The 20287-nt window shown below is 40.5% G+C and overlaps 1 protein-coding gene across 1 annotated transcript; it reads left to right on the forward strand.

Annotated features, from left to right (window-relative positions):
• The first annotated feature begins 2047 nt into the window (after positions 1-2047).
• Positions 2048-19767, forward strand: LOC116711531 (mucin-5AC). Its single transcript, XM_032550860.1, has 4 exons — positions 2048-2268; positions 11046-11219; positions 12216-12261; positions 14061-19767. The coding sequence occupies exons 1-4, from the start codon at positions 2156-2158 to the stop codon at positions 19077-19079; spliced, it is 5352 nt and encodes a 1783-aa protein (XP_032406751.1). The 5' UTR covers positions 2048-2155; the 3' UTR covers positions 19080-19767.
• Positions 19768-20287: the final 520 nt, after the last annotated feature.

Below are 20287 nucleotides of genomic sequence, written 5' to 3' on the forward strand. Positions count from 1 at the left end.
CCTTGACTAGCCGTTAGCTTTAGCCTCCAGAGGCCAAAATGGCAACACAAAGAGATTTGTCTGCTTATAGCTTTTCAACAGAACGTCATTTAGAAATTCTAAGCTATTCATTTGAAAAGTTTTATAAATACTGACAAGATTTTAGGTCATCCCTGTCATCATGAATATTCAAACTTACAATGATTAAAATTTTATGTAAAGCCACATTATCGGCTGCAATAATTCAAAACCAAATGCAAGTGATGATTTTTTACAGTCCTCTGGGCACCATTTCATATTCTCTTCTATTATTTATATTTATGAAATAGAATTGTGAAATTCTGCTTCATAAAAGGGCGCTGGAATGTGTCCTGCTGCTTACCAAAAACATTCAAAAGTTTCCTTTTCTTTTGTCTTTCCCATTTTGAAGAGTGGCTATAGGAGATAATGGCCTCGGTATCAACAATAAGTCAGAGATTACAAACTTAAAGTTCTTTAAAACCCAGATGAAGCTGAAAAGTTAAGTCTGAATTGGAAAATGCTTCAGTAATATGTTACTCAGTTTATTATGAAATCACTGTAATCTGAACAGCTCTACAGCATTTTTCTTTTTTTTTTCTACCAGATTTGCCAATCGTTGTAGTCAAACGGACTTAAATCATCACCGGTCCCCGTCCGGTCATTCTATTTTCCGGGTTGTGCTTCCTAAATTGGGGCCGGGGATTCATTTGACTTTCTCCCCAGCAATCGTTTCCTGAATTCCAGTGGAAAAGAACAGTAAGTCAGAACAGGAAGAGGGTGCTGTTTTCCCTGCAAAGCTCAGCCCAGAGCCGTCAAGCCTTTAAGCAGGTGGTGATGGAGGGTGTGGAAGCTACACACAAAAAACAGACCAAAACAGAAAAGGGCTGCGTAACGAATAAGTGAGGTATGTTTCCATTTATGGCAGCAGAGTTATGCATCAGATTTATGAGAAAAGCAGATTTACCTCCTGTTAAAGCAACCATGACAACACTGGCCTCTTTGTTTATGTTGTCGAAAACATGCTCTTTTTTTGTTGTTGTTGTTGACATTTTTGCATTCTGCATTTAACATAAGAGGATGAGCAGTGGAAAAAATTGTAATGTTAAATGTAATATGTCAGAATGTCTTTTGCTAGACAAGCACTGTTATTTTAACTTATTTTTTTAAATAACTATGATTTTAATCATTTAATTTTTTTCAATGAGCTCATTAGCATTTCTGACAAGTTCATGAAATCACACGAGGTGAAAATGTTTAAAGAGGATATTCACTGTTCTCCCTTTTTTTAAAAAAAAAAAAATCCTGTAAATGATAAAGTCAGGGGAGTGGCTTGGAGTTTTATAGTTTTAATAAAAAGTTTCCAAAAGAAAAAGCTCAAATAGGGATGAGTAATATCACTCTGAAGAAATGTCCAGTGACACATTACGATATATTAATGAAAAAATGTGTTTTCAATTGAATTTCGACAATTTCTCAGGCTTTTAACCAGAAACTGAACTGTCAAGTGTGAGCCAGCATTACAAAAAAGACTATAATTACAAATAGACGCAGTGTAAATGAACTTTTCTCCAGGTCCAGACAAGCAGAAAATGAATCAGCATTAGCTAATTAATCTGTAATTATAACTGTGGCTAAAGAAAATACAAAACCAAAAAAACAGAAAAAAAAAAAAGCTGTACAGCTTGCAATGGTGAGATTTTAAATCTTTTGTGGTAGCAAAGTTCCCTCATCCTTGGTTGCCAGCTGGTGGATTTATGTGCAATTTCTTCACAATAAAACATTGACACAGTTGTATCAACAACAAGCAGGAATCTTTAGCCAAGACATTAGAAATATCTGCTTCAATATCTGCAATGTTGTCCTTACTATTGCAAAGTGACTGGCTGTTGTGGTAAGAGGGAATAATACTGAGACACGAAGAAGTGGTCGGGGAAGGAAACGACCAAGGAAGCAACCTGCAGTAAAGGGACGGGGCCATCTGTGTCTCCGCTGTGGTCACCTGTCAGTCACCGGAGGTGTTGCACTTTAACCTCAGGTTATGTCTTCGTGGCGTCTGTGTTCGCTGCAAGTTCCCACCGAATTCCTCTGTGCATTTTTAAGATGCTGTGCACTCCCATCTTGAATGCCAAGGTCCCACTGAACCGGTTAAAATAGGATGTCAACAAGTGACGCAGCAGAGCTGGAGCCCAGAGTTGCAGGAGTAGGAGGAGGAGAGACAACGACGCCTCAGTGCGCCACAGCTCGGACTGCATGGACTCCAACTGCAAGGTAGCTGAAAATCACTTTAAAACTCACTTTTACCAGACTCTTTGTGAAAACGGTGTAGTGGTTTCGCTTCTCGTGGTGTTCTTACACGATTCTGCGCACTTGTTAAGCTTCTGCGTGGCTTTTTCGCAGCGATTCGAGACGGGTTATTACGAAGGGAGACGAACGCGCGCCAAACTTCGCTTAAAAAAACTGCGGTTTTAGAAATGTAAGGATTATCTGGAAAACGTCTGAGTCGTGTCGTACAAACTAAAGCTGCGATTGATTCAGGACTTCATTTGGGTGAATTCGGCTATGGAATAATCCTGTCATTTAACATTTCATAAGTTGTATAATATATTGATTTTTATAACGCCATAGTATGGAAACATTCCTTTAAAACTACGTGTGTGTTTAACTGTTACAAAGCTATTTTCCTAATTTATTTTGGTCGGTTTATGGGTTATCTAATAGAATATGACCAATTTAAGTTTCTAGCCTGTTTTACTTGACAGCTCGCATCCATAAAAATAAATTACCTTCCCTTTTTGGCTCTGTGTGATAACTATGGACTTCCCAAAGTGCCCAAAAGTGTAATAATAATTTGCAGTTATTCGTATAATTCTTAAAATTAAACCTTAAAAATATCAGATTTGTCCATGAATATATAAAATGTTTGTCTAAAACATCAATGTTTAGTTATTTTAAATTTAGAAAAGTCATTAATGAAACAAGTCAAAAATCAGTACGCCGATTTTTGTTAAAATCATACAACTAGTTCAGCATTTATTCAGATATTTGATTAGCTCATGCTTTCTGTATTACTTTGCATGGGGAAATTACTGAAGTTGTTGCTTTTTTCACCAGATACATTCCAACATATGATTTTTTTTTTTAACCTTTAAAATTTGTTAATTTTAAATAACATTGATTAGAGCAGTGACTTTAATGGAAAAGACTGACCTATTATATAAATGTATAATGTCCCTCACCCAGCGTCATTAAAAAATTAAATAAATAGTAAAATAATTATGTGCTGGAAAATCTAGACCAATTTCTCCCCATCATGTTTATGTAACTACATATTTAACGAATTATTGTGTGCGCATTTATTTTCATCTTTAATCAAATATAGATACATTTAAGTAATGATTTATCTAGTTGTGCTTTTATTGACTTTTGGCAATTTTAGACCCCCATACTGCATGTGTAGCTGCATGCCTCTGTGCAGGTATTTTATTGCACCTACAAAGCGCCGGCATCAGGTTGTGCTACTTCAGGGCACAGTTGTTAGCGTTTTAAATGACGAGCTGGTACTTGCTCACCGATCTCTGCATTCGACCATATATACACACACAGTTACTGTCTGTGCATGTTGGAGATCGAGCTTTCCTTGTCCTCCTGCTAAATCCTTCTGAACCAGCCCAGGGTGTACCAGCAAAGCAAACAGTATTTCTTTAAATTTAACATGCGATGAAGGTGTGGCAGCACTGGGACAAGTCTCACTTTGTCCTGGCCAGTGTTTTGTTGACACTCATGCAGATGTATCACAAACCCATTAGGTGGAAGCTCATTAGGCCGAGACTTAACCGGGATTTTAAGGAGTAAATCATTTGCAGGAGTTGATCCATTGCATATGCTCGTCAGAGCCGAGCGCACACACCCACACTTTTTTAGTCCTTTCAGTTATGTAAGTGCTAACTGGCAGCTTGCGCACACACCCACAGCGAAGCTGACCTCATGTGGGAAAAAAAAAAAGAAAGGAAAACAGCAACATCTATTAGGCACATAATGCTGCAACCAAAATAAGCCTCTCGGTTACTCATCGGCTTACAGAGCATCAAAACACAGAGAGATCGAGATTCTAGTCATGATAGCTGTCTTTACATATCAGCTGTCAAATAAAGGCTGAAGTTAGTTTTTTTGTTCTGCTGTCATCAGCAGGTTAAATGTGACTGATACCTGTAAGTTTTTCTCTACTCTAAAGCCAGGGACATCTGCGGTTATAGTTAAATAGTTGATAGTTAAACAATTAATAGTCAAAATTAAGGCAGTGCTGAATTATTTTCCTTTTTTTTCTATAAGTTATTTGGTAAAAAGGCAACATTTTGCGAAAGGTATTCTTAAGAATAATAATTAAAAAAAACATTGTCTCAATAACAGAATATTCAAAATTATGCAAAACCAACAAAAGCCATTTTATTAGTGTTTGCATTGACAAATATAGAAAGATATGATATAAAGTATCTGGTTTGTAAGCAGTCTTGAAAATTTGGGAATTTATTTTTGTCTGTGTCCTGTTATGAATAAGTCAGGAATAATGGAAAATATTTTTAAAAATTATATTTCCATACTCTGTTCCAGACTTATTTTCATCATATCTTCACTGCAGTATTCCAGTAATCAGTGTTTGGGACTCTGAGTTATTTAGATGACATTTTTCCAGGATTTTAAAATCCTGATATAATCCTGTGATTATATCAGGATTATGTAAGATCCTGATATAATCACATTACATCACCATTTTAAAACTTTCTGATTTAAAATCCTGGGTCTGATCTGAAGTGCTTGTGATGCTAAATAGAATTTTTTATTTTATTTCACAATTAGAAAAAAGGGTTTATTGGCTGCAATCTGTACTGTGAATGAATCCGTGTTTGGATCAGGGCAGTCCAGTTCAAATTAGCGTGAATGTTGTAGGTCTTGAAATGGACTTGGTTTCTGTCCAAATGCTAAAGAAGCAGTGAAACATCCTTTTTTTTTCCACACTGCTGAATTACAAGCACGTGTTTTATTATTTGTCTTAACATGCAGATATTTAAATCAAACTTGAGCACAATTCTTTTTTTTTTTCTTACAGAAAATGCTGAAATTGTTTGGAGTGAGTATGGAATAGTCCGGAATTTTGAAATGGAAAATATGCTGGAACCTTGAGAAGTTAAGATATTATCATTATAACGTTAGTTAAAATGGAAACATTATTATTGATTTAGATATTTTCTGGTTTTCTTCCATCCAACCATGCAGCATAATATCTGCATTTAAACTGAGTAGCCATATTTTGGTCTATCAAAGGTAGCTAGAAACTTAGGTCATGACCAATTAAATTACTTTTAAAGAACATGTTGCCTCCATTATTCAATTCTGCTTCTTCTAATTGTTAAACATTAGAAAAATCAGGCCGTACCCAACCCAATACACTACCCAGCTCCTGGTGCTAAGGTCTATGGTAATTTCCTGCCTTGACTACTGCAATGTTTTGCTAATTTGTCTCCCAGCCTATGCTGTGAAACTTCTTCAAATGCTCCGGATGTGTCTGGTCTTCAGTTAGCCTAAAAGACACACATGTCACATCTCTGTTCATTGCGTCCCACTGGCTACCCTTAGCCGGTCGGAACAAATTCAAGTCACTGATGTTAGCTTACTGAAGCTTAATGAAACCCATCTACTCGAATGCGCTCACAGCAACTTAGTCGCTTTGGTTGTCAAAGTATTTTTGGCTAGGAGTGCCAAAAATACCACCCTCAAGACAATCCAGACTCTTTTCATGTGCCGTTTAACAATATCTACCAAAACCTTGTCTCTCTTCGAGAAACTCTTGAAGACCCAATCCTTTAGAGATAATCACCTACCTTTATTTCACTCTTCCTCCATTTCCCTTTATTCTTGCACCTTGTTTCTACACTATTACCTCTGACAGAACCTGACCACATTTTTTTTAGATAAAAGCATCTTTCTAATGCATAAACATAACTAAGGATGTCTAGGTACATTTAATTACATTTTAATTGCTTCCTGGTCCCCTAGGCCATCAATATGGCTTGACTCTTAGACCCATTTGTCTCTTCAGATTTGAAAGTTAGAGAACATGACATTCAAGTTTGAAAGAAAGCTGGGTACAGCAAAAAGAAAGTTTCTCATCTAAATTTGCCAAAACATGATTCTGACAACGATCAAAGAGGAACAAACCTATAATTGCCTCTCTTGCCACAAACCACATCAGCTTTATTAGCTGCTAAAACAACACACACATCACTATACAGCCTCTGTTTCAGCTAATTATTCCGGCCCAGCCTTGACAACTCTCCACTGTTGGGACTTTAATCCCTCTCGGCCCTTTAGTCTCCACAGCTGTAGGAAAAGGTCAGAAAGATGGCATAATCGAGGCCAATCACAATGAATGACTGATGAGCATTGGGACCCCTTGATCTCATCATCATTTCAGTGGGGAGCATCTGAACCTCCTGTTACCTTTAATACTTTGATGTCAGATGCACATTTGAAGAAGGAAGAACCTAATGATGAGCAGTTGTTGCACTGAGTTGTCTAAGTGCTGCGATGAAGGAGCACTAATTGGAAATACAAAGCAATTAAGCCCACTACCAGAGAAAGTTAACACACCCCACATTGTGCTCTTATGTAGTTCCATCCAGGGACCAATTAGTAGGGAAGGGCGCCTTGCTTGAGGCGGCTACAGTCCCAGGAATGAGCTAATAATTATCTGCCCCGCCCGATAAGCAAACTTGGCAACCTTTAGTGACCTCTAAACTAAGGATGCCTGAGTCACACTCTTACTTTCGAAGGAGAGCTAATTAGTTTGTGTGAATCTGATCGATCTGATCCACAATGGCAGACGAGGCTTTTTCCTCTTCAAAGGATTTAAAAGCATTAGTATCTCTGTCATGCGAGAACACCTCTTCAGACGCCTTAAGGAAAATGAGGCGTAAGACGCTCAGGGTGTGTTATCCGTGGAACATTCTGAAAACATGAGGCTGTCTTTCCCCTGCTCCTTCTTCTTCACCTTTCTCTCTGCATCTCTCTCTCTCTCTCATGTCTTGTTCCAGCAGGCTTTAATGCATGATATTCTCGGGTGATGCCAGTAAATCACACCTGAGGGCAAGGTGGGATTGAGCTCTGTATACACTTTAGGAAAAATTAAAAAAGGTTACAGTAGGGTTAGGCTATTGCTGAAAAACATATGATATTCATATCAGTTGATATTGATAATTATTGATTAGTTTTTTTGTTTGTTTTAACTATCCAAAATGCTGCCAAACTGACTTTTTCTCTTTTATCCACAGTTTCCTCTTGAGCTGTTGTACTCATTTTCTCCACCCCGATCTTTTTTTTATTTTTAAGCCGTTACGAAGCAGGGTGGCTAAATCTGAAACTGCTCCCACATACTCAGGCATACTGTGTATTCTGTGAACTTCACAGTATAACCTGATGGTTGAGAAGCATACTAATGGCCTACATTTCTTGTGACAAATTCCTTCATTTCCCACAGTCTGAATGGACCCCATAGCAAGTTCGATAAGCTAGCTGGGCGCCTATCCCCATTTTGTTTCCACGAAGGCAGCCGCCGAACAACTGTCAGTGCTGCTGGCAGTAGCCGTCATGCCACTGGTTGCATTGACTCCCAACGTTATCAACTCGGTGTTGTATACTAAGCAGTTCGATGTGAATACTTTTTCCCTTCTGAGCAGTTTCCTGTGCGAGTTGGTGTCACCAAGTACGCGTCTGCTGTCTTAAAAATGTATGTTTGTCCTCCTCAAGCGAAGACTTTTTAGGACTGATGTACACCCGAGTATGTTGGGGGCAACATGAAACTGCTGCTGCACATGTTACTCATCAGGTTGTTGCTAGGTAACCAAAGAGTGAGTGAATTAGTTGACGCCAACAACTTAGCTTTCTTAGCTGGCCGTGAGAGGTTGAGTGGCTAAAGTCTTTCTTCTGCCTACATCCCCCAGAATGCTGTGCAGTTCTGGATCAATGAAATTATCAAATTTCCATTGGACATATTTTCCGCTATTCTGGGTCGTGTGTCTATCGCAGTGGAGATCGTTATTGTTTTATCGCCTAGCCCTACGTCACATGTATGAAAAAAAATTCAGCTTCCTAGCTGTACATTTTCATAAAAAGTGGAAGTGAATGCCCTTTTAGAGACAATTCCTGACATTACATTTGCTGTGTTTACTCAAGAGTTGATCCTTGCTGCATTGGTTTGACACACCAGCCGTGGGTTGCAGCAGCGGATTGCACATATGCAAGTTTTAGTGACTCCTTGAGTGGGCGTCTTCACTCGGTCCGCTGGCAGGAGGAGAAAGTGTTGACTTGTTACATAAACCCAGCAAATCGGACTTGCGCTTTCAGAGCAGTAAAGGCAAGAGGAGTTGTTAAACTCTCCTTTGGCCTTACCTTCAGACCGGTTCCATCCTGCAGTAATTAAATCACTGCAGAAACACACAGAGGGTCAATGATCCACTAGTGAGTCAGGATACATTTTTTATAATTGGTAAATTATTGATTTTTTCCCCCTGTTTTAAGATACTTCTTAAACTTTTAAACATTTACATGGTCCAGTCACAAACTAACAGGAAAAAACTCCTATTACATCATTTCAGCTCCAATACAGTGAAATGGGTCTTTTTAAAATTCCTCAGATAAATACTAGAAATACAATTAAGCACGTTTTCCATCAACGGGGAAAACGTAGCAGCAAAAATTGTGTCGTATCACAAAGTTTGTGACTTCTTTTTCTTCTGAAGTTTTATGTTGATCTTATGAAACCCTCCGTTGACACAAGAAAACTAGTTGCTATGTTTTTTTGTGTTGCTATATCATCAAAGTGGAAAAAATGAACCCATCATTCCAGGATGACCTTTGTGTTTTCTCAACATTTCCTCAGACACTATCCAGTCCATGATTGTTGGTTACTCAAGCCGGGTTTCTTGTACCGGCGACGTTAATGATTTTTAACAGCTGGAATTTATAGTAATAATTGATGAGGACTGCAGGGGAAACACCGCAGCGATATTCTTTGCTATTTCCTGGAGGTGCGGCTGTCCACCTTTCTGCCTCCGTCACAGTTGTGGTTGACTGTGAAACCACAACTCACAAATTGTACTCTTTAGTTATAGTGAGGGATTTGCTCAAGCTCTGGTTTGCTCCCAGTTGGTTCTTTTCTAGGGTTGCAATTTAATAGCCGTGCAGTTTAGTTCAGCTCATAAATAAACTCGTCATACTCTCTGAAGTTACACGTTTAAAAATATTGAACAATTTCATCCTTAATATTTTCTGATAGGATCTCGGGTAAATATACAGAAGGGTCTTGTAGAGGAATCCATGTTTACCAAGGGACGTCCTGAATCAATATTTGAGGAATTTCTTGAACGATCGTAGCGGAGTGGCTGACTGCACCGATCCCTTTATCTCTAATGTTAAGAGCTACTGTGAAACCGATACACAACAGGGTGCATGTCAATAACTTCAGTGTGCCCTCACAGTGAGACTTGGATTTGTCTAAAATATTTTAAATGACTTCACATATGTGGAACAAAGAAACCCTTGCAGACGTGTTTACTTTCTGGCACAGCCCCAACCGCGCCAAAGCTTATAAGGAATACCATCCTTAATTCCTGTTGGCATTCCTTCGTTGCGTGGCCATTTTCGAGTTGCCTTGCTGATTGCTGCCATTTTCAACAAATGTATACTAACGGGTCTTTCTTTGCTCTCATTTCTCCTTCAGAAACACCAATAACTATTGATTCTTTTTGAAGTTTATAAGTAAGATGTTAGAAGCATAACTGCACAGTATATCACACATGTAGTGTTGTCACAGTTGATATTGCATAGAATGACATGGGCTACAGTAAATAATTGTGAATTATTTATTAATCACACTTTGGTGAGTGAAATTGAGATATGTGGAAGCCAATATGCAGAATTTGGAAGATATTGTGCAAAATATGGTATTTTAGCATAGTGCATTTTCTATTACTTTTACTTCTTATTTTTTTGTCTGAAGAATGAACCTATCCGACAGGCGCATCTAAATAAAATCACAAAATTATCAACATGTTTTTATGCATTCATTTCACATAGAATGGTTTATTCCTATTCATTTTAATGATTATCATGTAAAGCTTATTAAAAATTACAATATGACGCGAGACTAGAACACGTCTACACAATGACTGGGAAGACACGATTTCATATTGCCCAGAAGACACGCAGGTTAAGACACAAAGATAGTGACTGCTCACAGAGAGCTGTATCCAAGCACAACAGAGGAATGTTGCTAGGAAGGAAAAATGTGATAGAAGAAGACACACATGCAGAGATAAGCTCAACCTTCCTATGATTGAGGAGGGAAATCCAATCAGAAAGTAGGGAGAAATTCACACAGACTGTTTCATTTCTTCATTGGACTACAAAGGTCGCATTCCATCTCTTCATTGATCTTGCATAACATGAACATTTGCCCGTTAGGCGCGAGAAACAAAATAATTTGACCGTTTTTCATGCTTAAGAAATCCGAATTTAAAGAACGGATGAGATGAAAGCAGCTGAAACAAGAAATGGCTTGGTTTAAAACCGACAACTTAATTGTCCAGATCTTTGAGTGAGTATTTGAAGCAACAAAATATGATACAATGAAATTCACAGACTCAAATTCAGGACGCTTCTGTGGCCACAAAAAACATACAGGGAAATATTAATGGGCATCACTGGTTGTAAAACACAAAAAATGAAGAAAAGTTACTAATCTCCAGGAATGAAATGTCACCAGATCTTCTCTTCAAGTTATTGTTGTTTTATTGAACAAATTGCAACTGGCATAGTAGTATATTGGTACATAGTATTAACTTTCTTAGTGACATAATCAGGCAAAACCAGCAGTTCAATCAGATAAATCTGACAGCGATGTAAACAATGTTAATATTTGCATCAAAAATACTCTGAAGTAAGGGATCAGTCTGATTTCAAGTGTTTTTTCTTTTTTGCTCATTTCTTATTAGTGGACACCAGGACAATACATCAGCAGGCAGTCTAGGAAAGGACAAGGCCTTTCATTGGGGTCATTCAGAGGTCAAGATCCAGAACGCTGCTGGTTCCATCCTCGTCACCAGCCTCATACTCAGACTCTCCAATCCGAAGCTGGGACTAGAGAAGACTCTCGAGGCGTGGTCCAGGTACGGACCGTTTTGTTTTACAATATCTACCAATAAAGGTTCATTCCGCCATTTAAATCACATGTTTTTTCTAACATTTGGTCAAACAGTAATTGAATCTTTGGACCTGGTTTGCTCCCCTCCATCTGTGATGCACTGGTGGTGTGCACAAGGAAGTTGCATATTTTTTTGTATTTTCACAAAAGCTGTAATGAAACTCCTAAATAAAGTGTGGGAAGTCTTTCAGGAAGTATAACATAACATTCTTACAGTTAATGCGTCATATAGTTTCTCAAATCATCCTCCAGTTGGCTAATTATTTTCCTTGTGTTTCCTTCTTGAGTCAATATTGCATGAACTCTAACCGATATTTTCTGTTAATGTCTAGCAAAAAAATAAAGTCACTTTATATTTTAGGTGTATGAATGCGTATCACATTGTAAGAGGAATGACGCTACATTATTTATTTTCTGTAAGTTTGCACGCTGCCGTGCGGCTTTAATAAGCTTGTCAACAGAGATCAGACTTTCCTCGCTTCAACCACCTCTCTCATCTGCCCGCAGTCATGTTAGACTGTTATTCCCTTATATAGACATCTTGAATATAGGGTGTGTGTTATTGTTGTCTTTCCTTTGTTCCTCCTTGTATTCAAATCTTGGAAGAGTGCTTGCCTGAGAGTAGATGCGGTGCAACGTCGGAGGACATCTGACTCTGGGAAAGCTGTTTAGAGAAGAACAAGGAAGCGAGGAATGCCGACAATCTGGTTGATCAGCGTTCCCGTGGAAATAGTTGGCCATGTAATCCCTCTAATGTTTGTGCTTAAAAACATTAGAGTAGAGCAGAGGAACGACGGTCCAAGAGGAATGGTGTGCCTAACAGCAGAAATTATTGTTAACATCATTGTGTAGATTTTACTTATCCTTGCTATATCCTACTACTAAAATGGATTTTTGTCATGTTTTTAAAACATCAGATTGATTTCACATTTAAATCTCTCTCTCTCTCCCTTGTTTCCAGTTTGGTTGACCCAGAGTTAGCTGAGACCAAGAACAGCACCTTGCAGGTAAAGGTAATTTCTCAAGAAAGTGATACGACAAATTACAGTTTTTGAGCCGACATTATTCAAAGAGTTTCCGCTCCAATCGAGAGGCGAGTTCAAAGCTTTCAGTTCTCTAGAACCAGGCGACGGTTTTCTGTGATTGGCTCTTTGAGTGACACTTTAAAACATCTGAGATTGATGCTTATTTTAACAGTTGGAAGAGACAGAGGGTGTGTGTGTATGTGGTGTGCGCGCCTTTGTGTCCCTGGAACTCTCTCATGCCTTTCAAAATAACCTGTTTGACAAGGCTTCAATCTCTAAAATAGCTGTTGCATGGGAACATACGCTTTTAAAACGCTCCGGCTGAAGTCAGCATGTAGTTAGAAATTCTGAAAGCACATGAGAGGAAAAAAAAGAATTATGATAGCAGCCTTCCTGCTGTAAAAGTCAGGAAGCTTTTTTCATGGCTGCTTAGGAATTTGCATTGGTGAGATAAGGATGATAAGAGCAAGTTGACTTATGAAAACAACTACTGAAACACACAGTTATGTAATGATTGTACTTGAAATACACAGCAAAAGTATCCCTGTCTGTTCAGTATTTTTGACATGTTACAATGACACCATGATGCATTTTCTTGGGACTTTACGCAGCAGACTAATGCATAGTATTGTGTAATTGTGAAGGGAAAGAAAAATTATACGTCTTAACAGATTTTCTCAAGCAAAAAGCATAAAAGCAATTGTGTGATTATCACCACCCTTTATTTTGATATCCGTAATTAATATCCAGTGAAATCAAGTTTCTTCAGAAGTGACGGATTGTTCTTAGGAAAACAGCAGTCAACCAAAGTAACACTCTAGTCCAATGTTTTAGTGCAAGGCTATGTTCTAATTTGAATTGTTGCTATGCCTAGTTCACACAACAGAATTTCAAAATCATCATCCGATTTTCAAAATCTGAGACCACCACAGGATGATAAAAAGTCTTAGGTATAACAGGCCTGTGGGGCCTGTGTGGGGTCGTGCAGAGGGTGGTGTCCAGCTATGCGAACGGAACAACACAAACCGATTTTCACTCACCGACATTGAGATCTCAGACGGATATCCTCTCGCATAACGTCTTGCATAACTTCTCGAGACCAAATGTGAGTTCAGAGTAAACAAACATGGCTAACCGGGAAAAGGTAATGCCGATAGCTTCCGGACTATATTCAATAGAGAAAAAAACAATGTCCTCCAGATTTTCTGGTCTGCCATGGCAGCTTTGTCTTCTGTGTGTTTTGGATTTCCCTCCCTGTTTCAGTTACATCACTTTCTAATTAGCTAAGCGACGCATTCGGTAGACTCTGCTGTGGTTTTCTTCAGGGAACACCACACATACTGCAATATCGGACCAGGACAATCCAACATGTCGAATGCCCCAGATTTTACATCAGAGTGGTCCCAATGTCTTGCCGAGCTATTCTTAACACCACACACAACAGCAATAATCCTTGAGAGGCATCCCGATAATTGGGGCCTCCTTAGGGTTGTTGGAAGGGGGAAACCGTGACAAGAATCTGCATAAAAATCTCGCAGTGTGAACTAGTCATGTAACTCTGGGAGGGCTGCAGAGATCCACATTGTTTATTATCTAAAATCCCAATAAAATACATTGAGGTTTGTCATTGTTATGTGGCTAAATATCAAAGATTAAGGAGCAGTTGTGCTTATGCATGGTACTGTGTCTAGGGAGCAATATTTTGTGGTGAGAAAAAGAACTTGTTTAGAGGCAAATACAGAACATTCGGTCAGTAACAGTAATGTTGTGTATCTCAACAGGTTAATGGAACTTCATCCAGCTCCTCCATAGAAACTACTAGCGTATGTCCATCGTCGGAGACAATCCTGTTTTCAACCAAGAAGAAAGAAAAACTCCTCAATGTTGTTAACCATGATCTGGGAATAACCAGGAACCTGAACAGAACTCGCATTCTTTCTAACAGTAACACCAGAGCAAATGAACATAATGACTTGTACGGACGTCCATGTGAGTCACAGTCCAGACGGTGCCCCGGATCTTTAATTAGAACTGAAAAAGACAAAAAACAACACCAAGCACACCTGGAAAACCATTCTTATTTTGGCAACCATTCGGATGAACCTGTACCCATGTTGTCTTCCACCATGGTAACAGTTCTCGCTCCTCAGTGGGGTGGTCGTATAAGGCGGACCAAAAGGTTTGATGGAACTGGATATTCAGAAGCTCAGGCGGATTTGCAAGAAGTTGCAAATACATCGCCAAATCACCAACAAGGTGTAAAGAATGTGTTGATGGATGGATCGAACATTCCAAGGAGAGTCCTGAGAACCAGAAGTAATACAGTGGGCTGGTCAAGTAAAAGTGATCCTTCAAGTTTGGATTTTAACACTAAAAAGGACATGATTTCAACTGTTTCATTAGATTCAGGCGCTATAAGCCCTCTAGCCACTTCTCCAATGTCTTGGTCTCCCCTCTCCCCTAACCTTAATGAACAAAGGCATCCCCAAATGGACCTCCAAGGACGACAATCATCTCTTAGCTCAAATCCAACAACGAGCAGCTTTCTCCTGTCTTTTAGAAGAGTTAACCCTAATACCATAAACTCCAGTCAAATTTCTGTCCTCCCTGAAGGGAAGTCCTCATCTCGGAACTGTTCTCTCAATAATAATGAGCAAGAGAGACCAAAGTCTGTTCTCTCTCCTTCACCGGTTTCTTACAGGACAACTGAAACCGGACTGGCACTCTCTCCTGTTGGTTCCGATCATAGAGAGAGAAACATATCTGAGAAGTTTTCATTTCTAACTTCACCAACAAGCAGGACTATGAAAGACAATTCTTATACCCAACAGTCTCAAATGACCCAAACTAGTTTTACATCTTCCGAACCTACATTTCAGAGGCAGCAAAATTGCGAGAATGTGGACAACACGATCCCATTCTCAGAGAGCTCGATTTCTCCTACTAGATATTTTCCGCTTGATCACTCTACTCCGTTAAAACCTCACAGTCTTCCAAGGCGAACAAACCTGAAATCCACTTCCTGGTGGAAACAAGTTTCTCAGGAAGTCAGTTCTCCTCTCAGTGTGAAAAACACAAACAAGAAAGACTATGAGAAAACGGACTCTCCGAGTCTGACAGACAACAAAAGACGGGGTAGTCATATGCTTAACCGTGATAACAACAACACAGTGGAGTTAGCTCACAAAAGTAACATGAACCGCTCTTTAAAGATGCGGTCACCTGAATCAGAAAGAACTGCCATCCAGCAGCATGGCTTAAATGTAGACAATAGACAACCACAAAAACCTCAGAGTATGCCTGATTATCGGCCTGCTTCTAAAGTTAGCACAGTTTTAGCACAAACAACACTAAAGCAAACCAAGGTTCCAGACAAGAATGATGAAAGAAAGACTTTGCTCTCAGCTCATGTACCTTCATCTACTTCATTTACTCCCATGACCTCAAATCTGCCCACAGATAGCTTCGGTAAATACAATGGTTCTCCACTTAAATCCACCAGTGCGCCTACATCTCAAAACAAAATGGACACACAAAAGTCGAGCAAACTCCCTCTTTTCCATAGTTATTCCTCCACTCCGAGCAATCAACCTTATCCTTCTCAAACTACCTACAACAACTCCTCCAGTTCAAACACCAAAAATACACTCTCTTTCCAGTCTCAACAAGCTTCTTCTAACAACAAAGTTCATTCTTCTTCAGCTCAAACATCAACATTTACCAGTAAATCCAACATCTCACCTCTTGGTTTTAAAAGAAGTTATGTCTGCCTTCCTAAACCTTACAACTCTAAACCTGTGACCAGCCTTATTCCTTCGGTAAACACTCTCAATAAAACAAGAGGCAGCTACACATCAGCCACTCCAACCACATCCTCTGCTCCCACTCCTCGTAGCCCATCCACCCTAAGCCCACCTGTCGCTTCCACCATGACATCACCAACTCTTGTGAGTGCCTCTTCTCTCCTAACACCTCCTGCAACTCCAGTAATTGCTAGTCCCACCTCAGAACCTTCTCCCCCCAAGTTAAAAAGCATAGTTTATAACAGTCTAGAAAGAGAACCAAAAAAACATGGAAAGAGAGAGAGGCGAGTAACATGGCAGGACTCAGTGGATGGACAGTGTTCAGAGTCAGTCAGTGTGGAGAAACCAGATTTTCCCCAGGTCCAGGCAAACTCTTCAGCTCCCACAAATCTCACCCAAAGTCCCCCCTCTGTCTTCTCGTATCCACAGTCAGGTAGCCCAGAAGGGGGTGTCCACAAGACTTTTAACAATACACAGCTGGGAAAAGGAGGAAAATATCGCTCCTTATCATCCGACTGTGCTCAGGTAGTGACCAGGGAGAGTGGCATAAATAAGCACACAGTTGGTGATACTATGAGCTCCGACCAGGGAGTACACGGCCCATTTACAACCAGGCAGGAACGTACGCAGTCAGTGGAGTCTGGCACAGTTCAGTGTCGTTACTCCGCTCCCCTTTCCCTCCCTCCTGATTTCCCCAGTGGTTACAAACATCGCTATAGCACCCCACCTTACTCTACACTAATGTCTACCAGGCAGACAAAAGGAGAGCTGAAGACCTCGCCACAGACTTTTCTGATTTCCCAACCTTCTCATTTAAATCACACTCCACAGACTTCATCAGATGCTAACCTATTTGTTTCCACTTTCAAACCCCCTTTGTCGCCTGTCAGACCATCCCAGACTTGTTTAACGCCCTTCCAAAGTGGAACTGCAAAACAAGAAAGCTCGGTATGCAGTCTTTCAGACACTGACCGGGTCAACAATAATAACCTTCAAGGCCACATCCAATATCAGCCAAATAGTCAAATACAGCTTTTTGACAACAGGGTTCATGTCACCTCACAGTCTCTTTTAGGTGATGAGGAACATAGCTTCTCTTCAACCTGTGTAACGGAAACACTTGTTTACAGAATTAAGTCCAAATCAGATGCAGCTACAGACACCCCAAAGAACACCACACCTACATCTTCACAACACAACACAAACACTTTGGTTTCTGTGGAGACCAAGTTTAAGCCACAGCCAGGCTCAACACAGAGTAGTGAAGCAGTTGAAAGGTCGTGCAGGCATTCTGATCAGAGCTCCAGTGACGGCAGATCAACAAAGAGTGGCAACAGTCTTGATGAAACCAGTAACACAGGCACGAAGGAGAGTGGTCTGGGTAAAAGTAGGTTTTATTCAGTTGAGGTTAAGAATGAAGAAAGTCCTAAGAAAAGCCGGTTTGGCATAAAGAGAAGCGTCAGCACACCAAGCTCTGGTTTATCTAGGTCGGAGTCGGACAGGGTCACCAAGAGTCACAACAAAGTGGACCAGATGTTTAACAAACTGAAGCAAAGATTCAGCTCCAAGCGAACAGAGGAGGATTCGTCCTTCCCATGGAAGTGGAGGCGAACTTCCCTAACACCTTCTGTCAGTGGATCAAGTGACGTGAGCAGTGTCAGCGATGCCAGCGCAGACAGTACCAAAACTCTGGAGGAACGAAGACAGGAGAAAGAGATGATGCTGAAAAACAAGGCAGTGAAAATAGAGGGCACAAAAAGACAAACTGACAATAGATACACTCTCGAACCAGCACTGTCTGTTGGAGAAAGAAAGGCAGGGAATGAGTTGCCCATATGGTCAGAAAATCCCGCTCAAGGCAACAAAAGAGAGGATCTGAATTCTTGTGCCGCACCTCAAAGTCAAATTCATCTGACAGTCCATGGCCCAGTGGAAAAGTTTGATATGTGTGTAAACAGTGAGAGACAGCACACAGCGACAAGCCCGTTCCTCTCCTGTTCGGATCACAGTGTTGATGGGAGCCTCAGCCCTAATGCTGCTTATCCATCTCAGAGCAGGAAGTCTACGCCCAGCCCCAGGAGTCCCTTCTCACCATTTTCCTCTCTTTCACCTGTCTCCCCATTGTCAACTGCGGAAGTGTTTGAGGACAACGTATTCTTCAGCCCAAAGCTTCAGCGGCGCAGGGAATCCTCATCTCCATTTGAGCCCGTGGATGGAATCAGACTGGGAGTCTCAAGAAGGAGCCGGGCATCTACTGGTCCCCCCACTTCAAGTCCAGGAAAGGAAAATGAACCCTTTACGTCATCGTATGCGGATTTAAAGTATGGCATTGAACCAGGGAGATCCTTTTCTGTAAGCTCTGTCCTCTCCAGTCGACCGGCAAGGCCTGGACGTATTTCAACTGGAACCAGGTTTATGAGCGTGGGCGATCTTTCTCACCCCGCTCTATCTTCTGCAAGTAGTGGCAGTGAGTTGCACCAGAGGTCCGTCACACCTGCTGAAATGGGACAGTTTTATACCCAGCCTGAGCATGACCCTCGCATGTCACGTTTCCCTTGTGATGCTGAGAAGATGCGATCCAGATCCCTTCCTCGATCATTGACTCCGTGCTTGGCAAAGTGGAGCTCAGGAGTGCCCCCTTCTCAGTCTAGTGCTAGTACTCCCTCAAACGCAAGTCTTCTTCGCAGCCCCAGCATTAACATCTGCCACTTTTCATGGGATACAGAGGGTCCTCCAACCCCTCCTCCTACGCCTCCCCTCTCACCAGTAACCAGACGCATGTCCAAAGCTACTAGTCTTCCTAACCCCAGCTTTCCCAGCTCACCAGAAGCAGTACACCAAGCAGACAGCCAGTCCTCCAGAGTGCATCGCCCCTCAAGGGGCTTTGTGTCCAGTCTCAACACTTTTGACGAATCCTCAGGCAGCAACTCTGACACAACAACGGACGATGAATATTACATAGACTCAGACGATGGAGAAAAGGAGACAGAGCTGTGAAAGGAGTCTGGACAAGAACAAAAAGCAGGGAACTTTGTGGAAAGAAATCTGTTTTTGTTTTTTTCATGATGACTCTTTTGTGTCTCCTGTTTTTGTTTATTTTGCAACAAGAAAGACATGAGGGTAGCTCAGACAAAGAGTTGCCGTGCTTGAGCTGCTTTGTAAAATTTGTGTACCAACTCCTGGCAGGAAGTTGGGTTACTGCATGAGCAAGCCTGATACAATCAGCCTAGTTTCATGTACAGTGTATTCTATTTGTATGCAGCTCCTCAGTTTATAAATACCAAATGGTGATTGATTTTAACATTTGTAGTGTTGTGGCATGGTGGATGTGCCCAGTGCTTCTAAGTATACATGTGGTTGTTTTAAAAGAGCAAAGCACTCTGTAAGGTTAAGCTTTTGGCACAAGCTCTGTCTTCAGCTTTGCATTTCATTCTGCCAGGTGACAATATGCACGAAGGTGCATGATACGCTGTCCTGTGAGGTTTCATGATCTCTATTGTCTTTGACCATTGAAGGGAGTAAAAACTGTTTTCTTAAGGATTTGAAATGTCTGTAAATATGAGAATTGTACACTGGAATTGCATTTATTAATATTTTCTGTCTAACATTCTGCTCTTATTTGCACAAGGACAATTCTAAATCTTAATATATCTGTTTTATAAATAAATTTGACTTTTCTAACATAGCCTTTTGACTTTCCCTGTATTATTTATGACTGCGATGATTTTTAGAGGCAATAAAGTTTAATTTGCATGTAATTAATTTGCATTTATTCCAAAAGGAATAAAAGCCTGAGGCGCCATTCCTGTTTCTGTGTTACTTTCTAACCAGATGAGTTCCTGAGTGCCAACGACAGTCTGAGCTATAGGTGGAGCCATCCAAGGGCCTCACAGTGTACAGCTCCTCCCTGTCGCTAGTAGTTGTGGCAACCAGTGAACTGCTGTGGTGATGGCTAGATAAATCATCCTTTGACCCCAGTGGTTGATCAATACTCCGCATGTTTGCTGGAAGTGTACTGTGTGACTTTCCGAGACGCCTTGACACCAAGGCAACACATTCTGCTTCAGATTATCAAGCCCTGACATCATCTGGGAAGGGCTTTGCTGCTTCACAGCATATGTCATCCTGAATGCGCTGCCTTTCACTGTTCCATTTTGCAAAACATTCTTGTTTTTATATATATATTTAGCTCCCAGTTAGCCAGC

This window comes from Xiphophorus hellerii, chromosome 21 (assembly GCF_003331165.1).
Source record: "Xiphophorus hellerii strain 12219 chromosome 21, Xiphophorus_hellerii-4.1, whole genome shotgun sequence".
Classification (NCBI taxonomy): domain Eukaryota; kingdom Metazoa; phylum Chordata; class Actinopteri; order Cyprinodontiformes; family Poeciliidae; genus Xiphophorus; species Xiphophorus hellerii.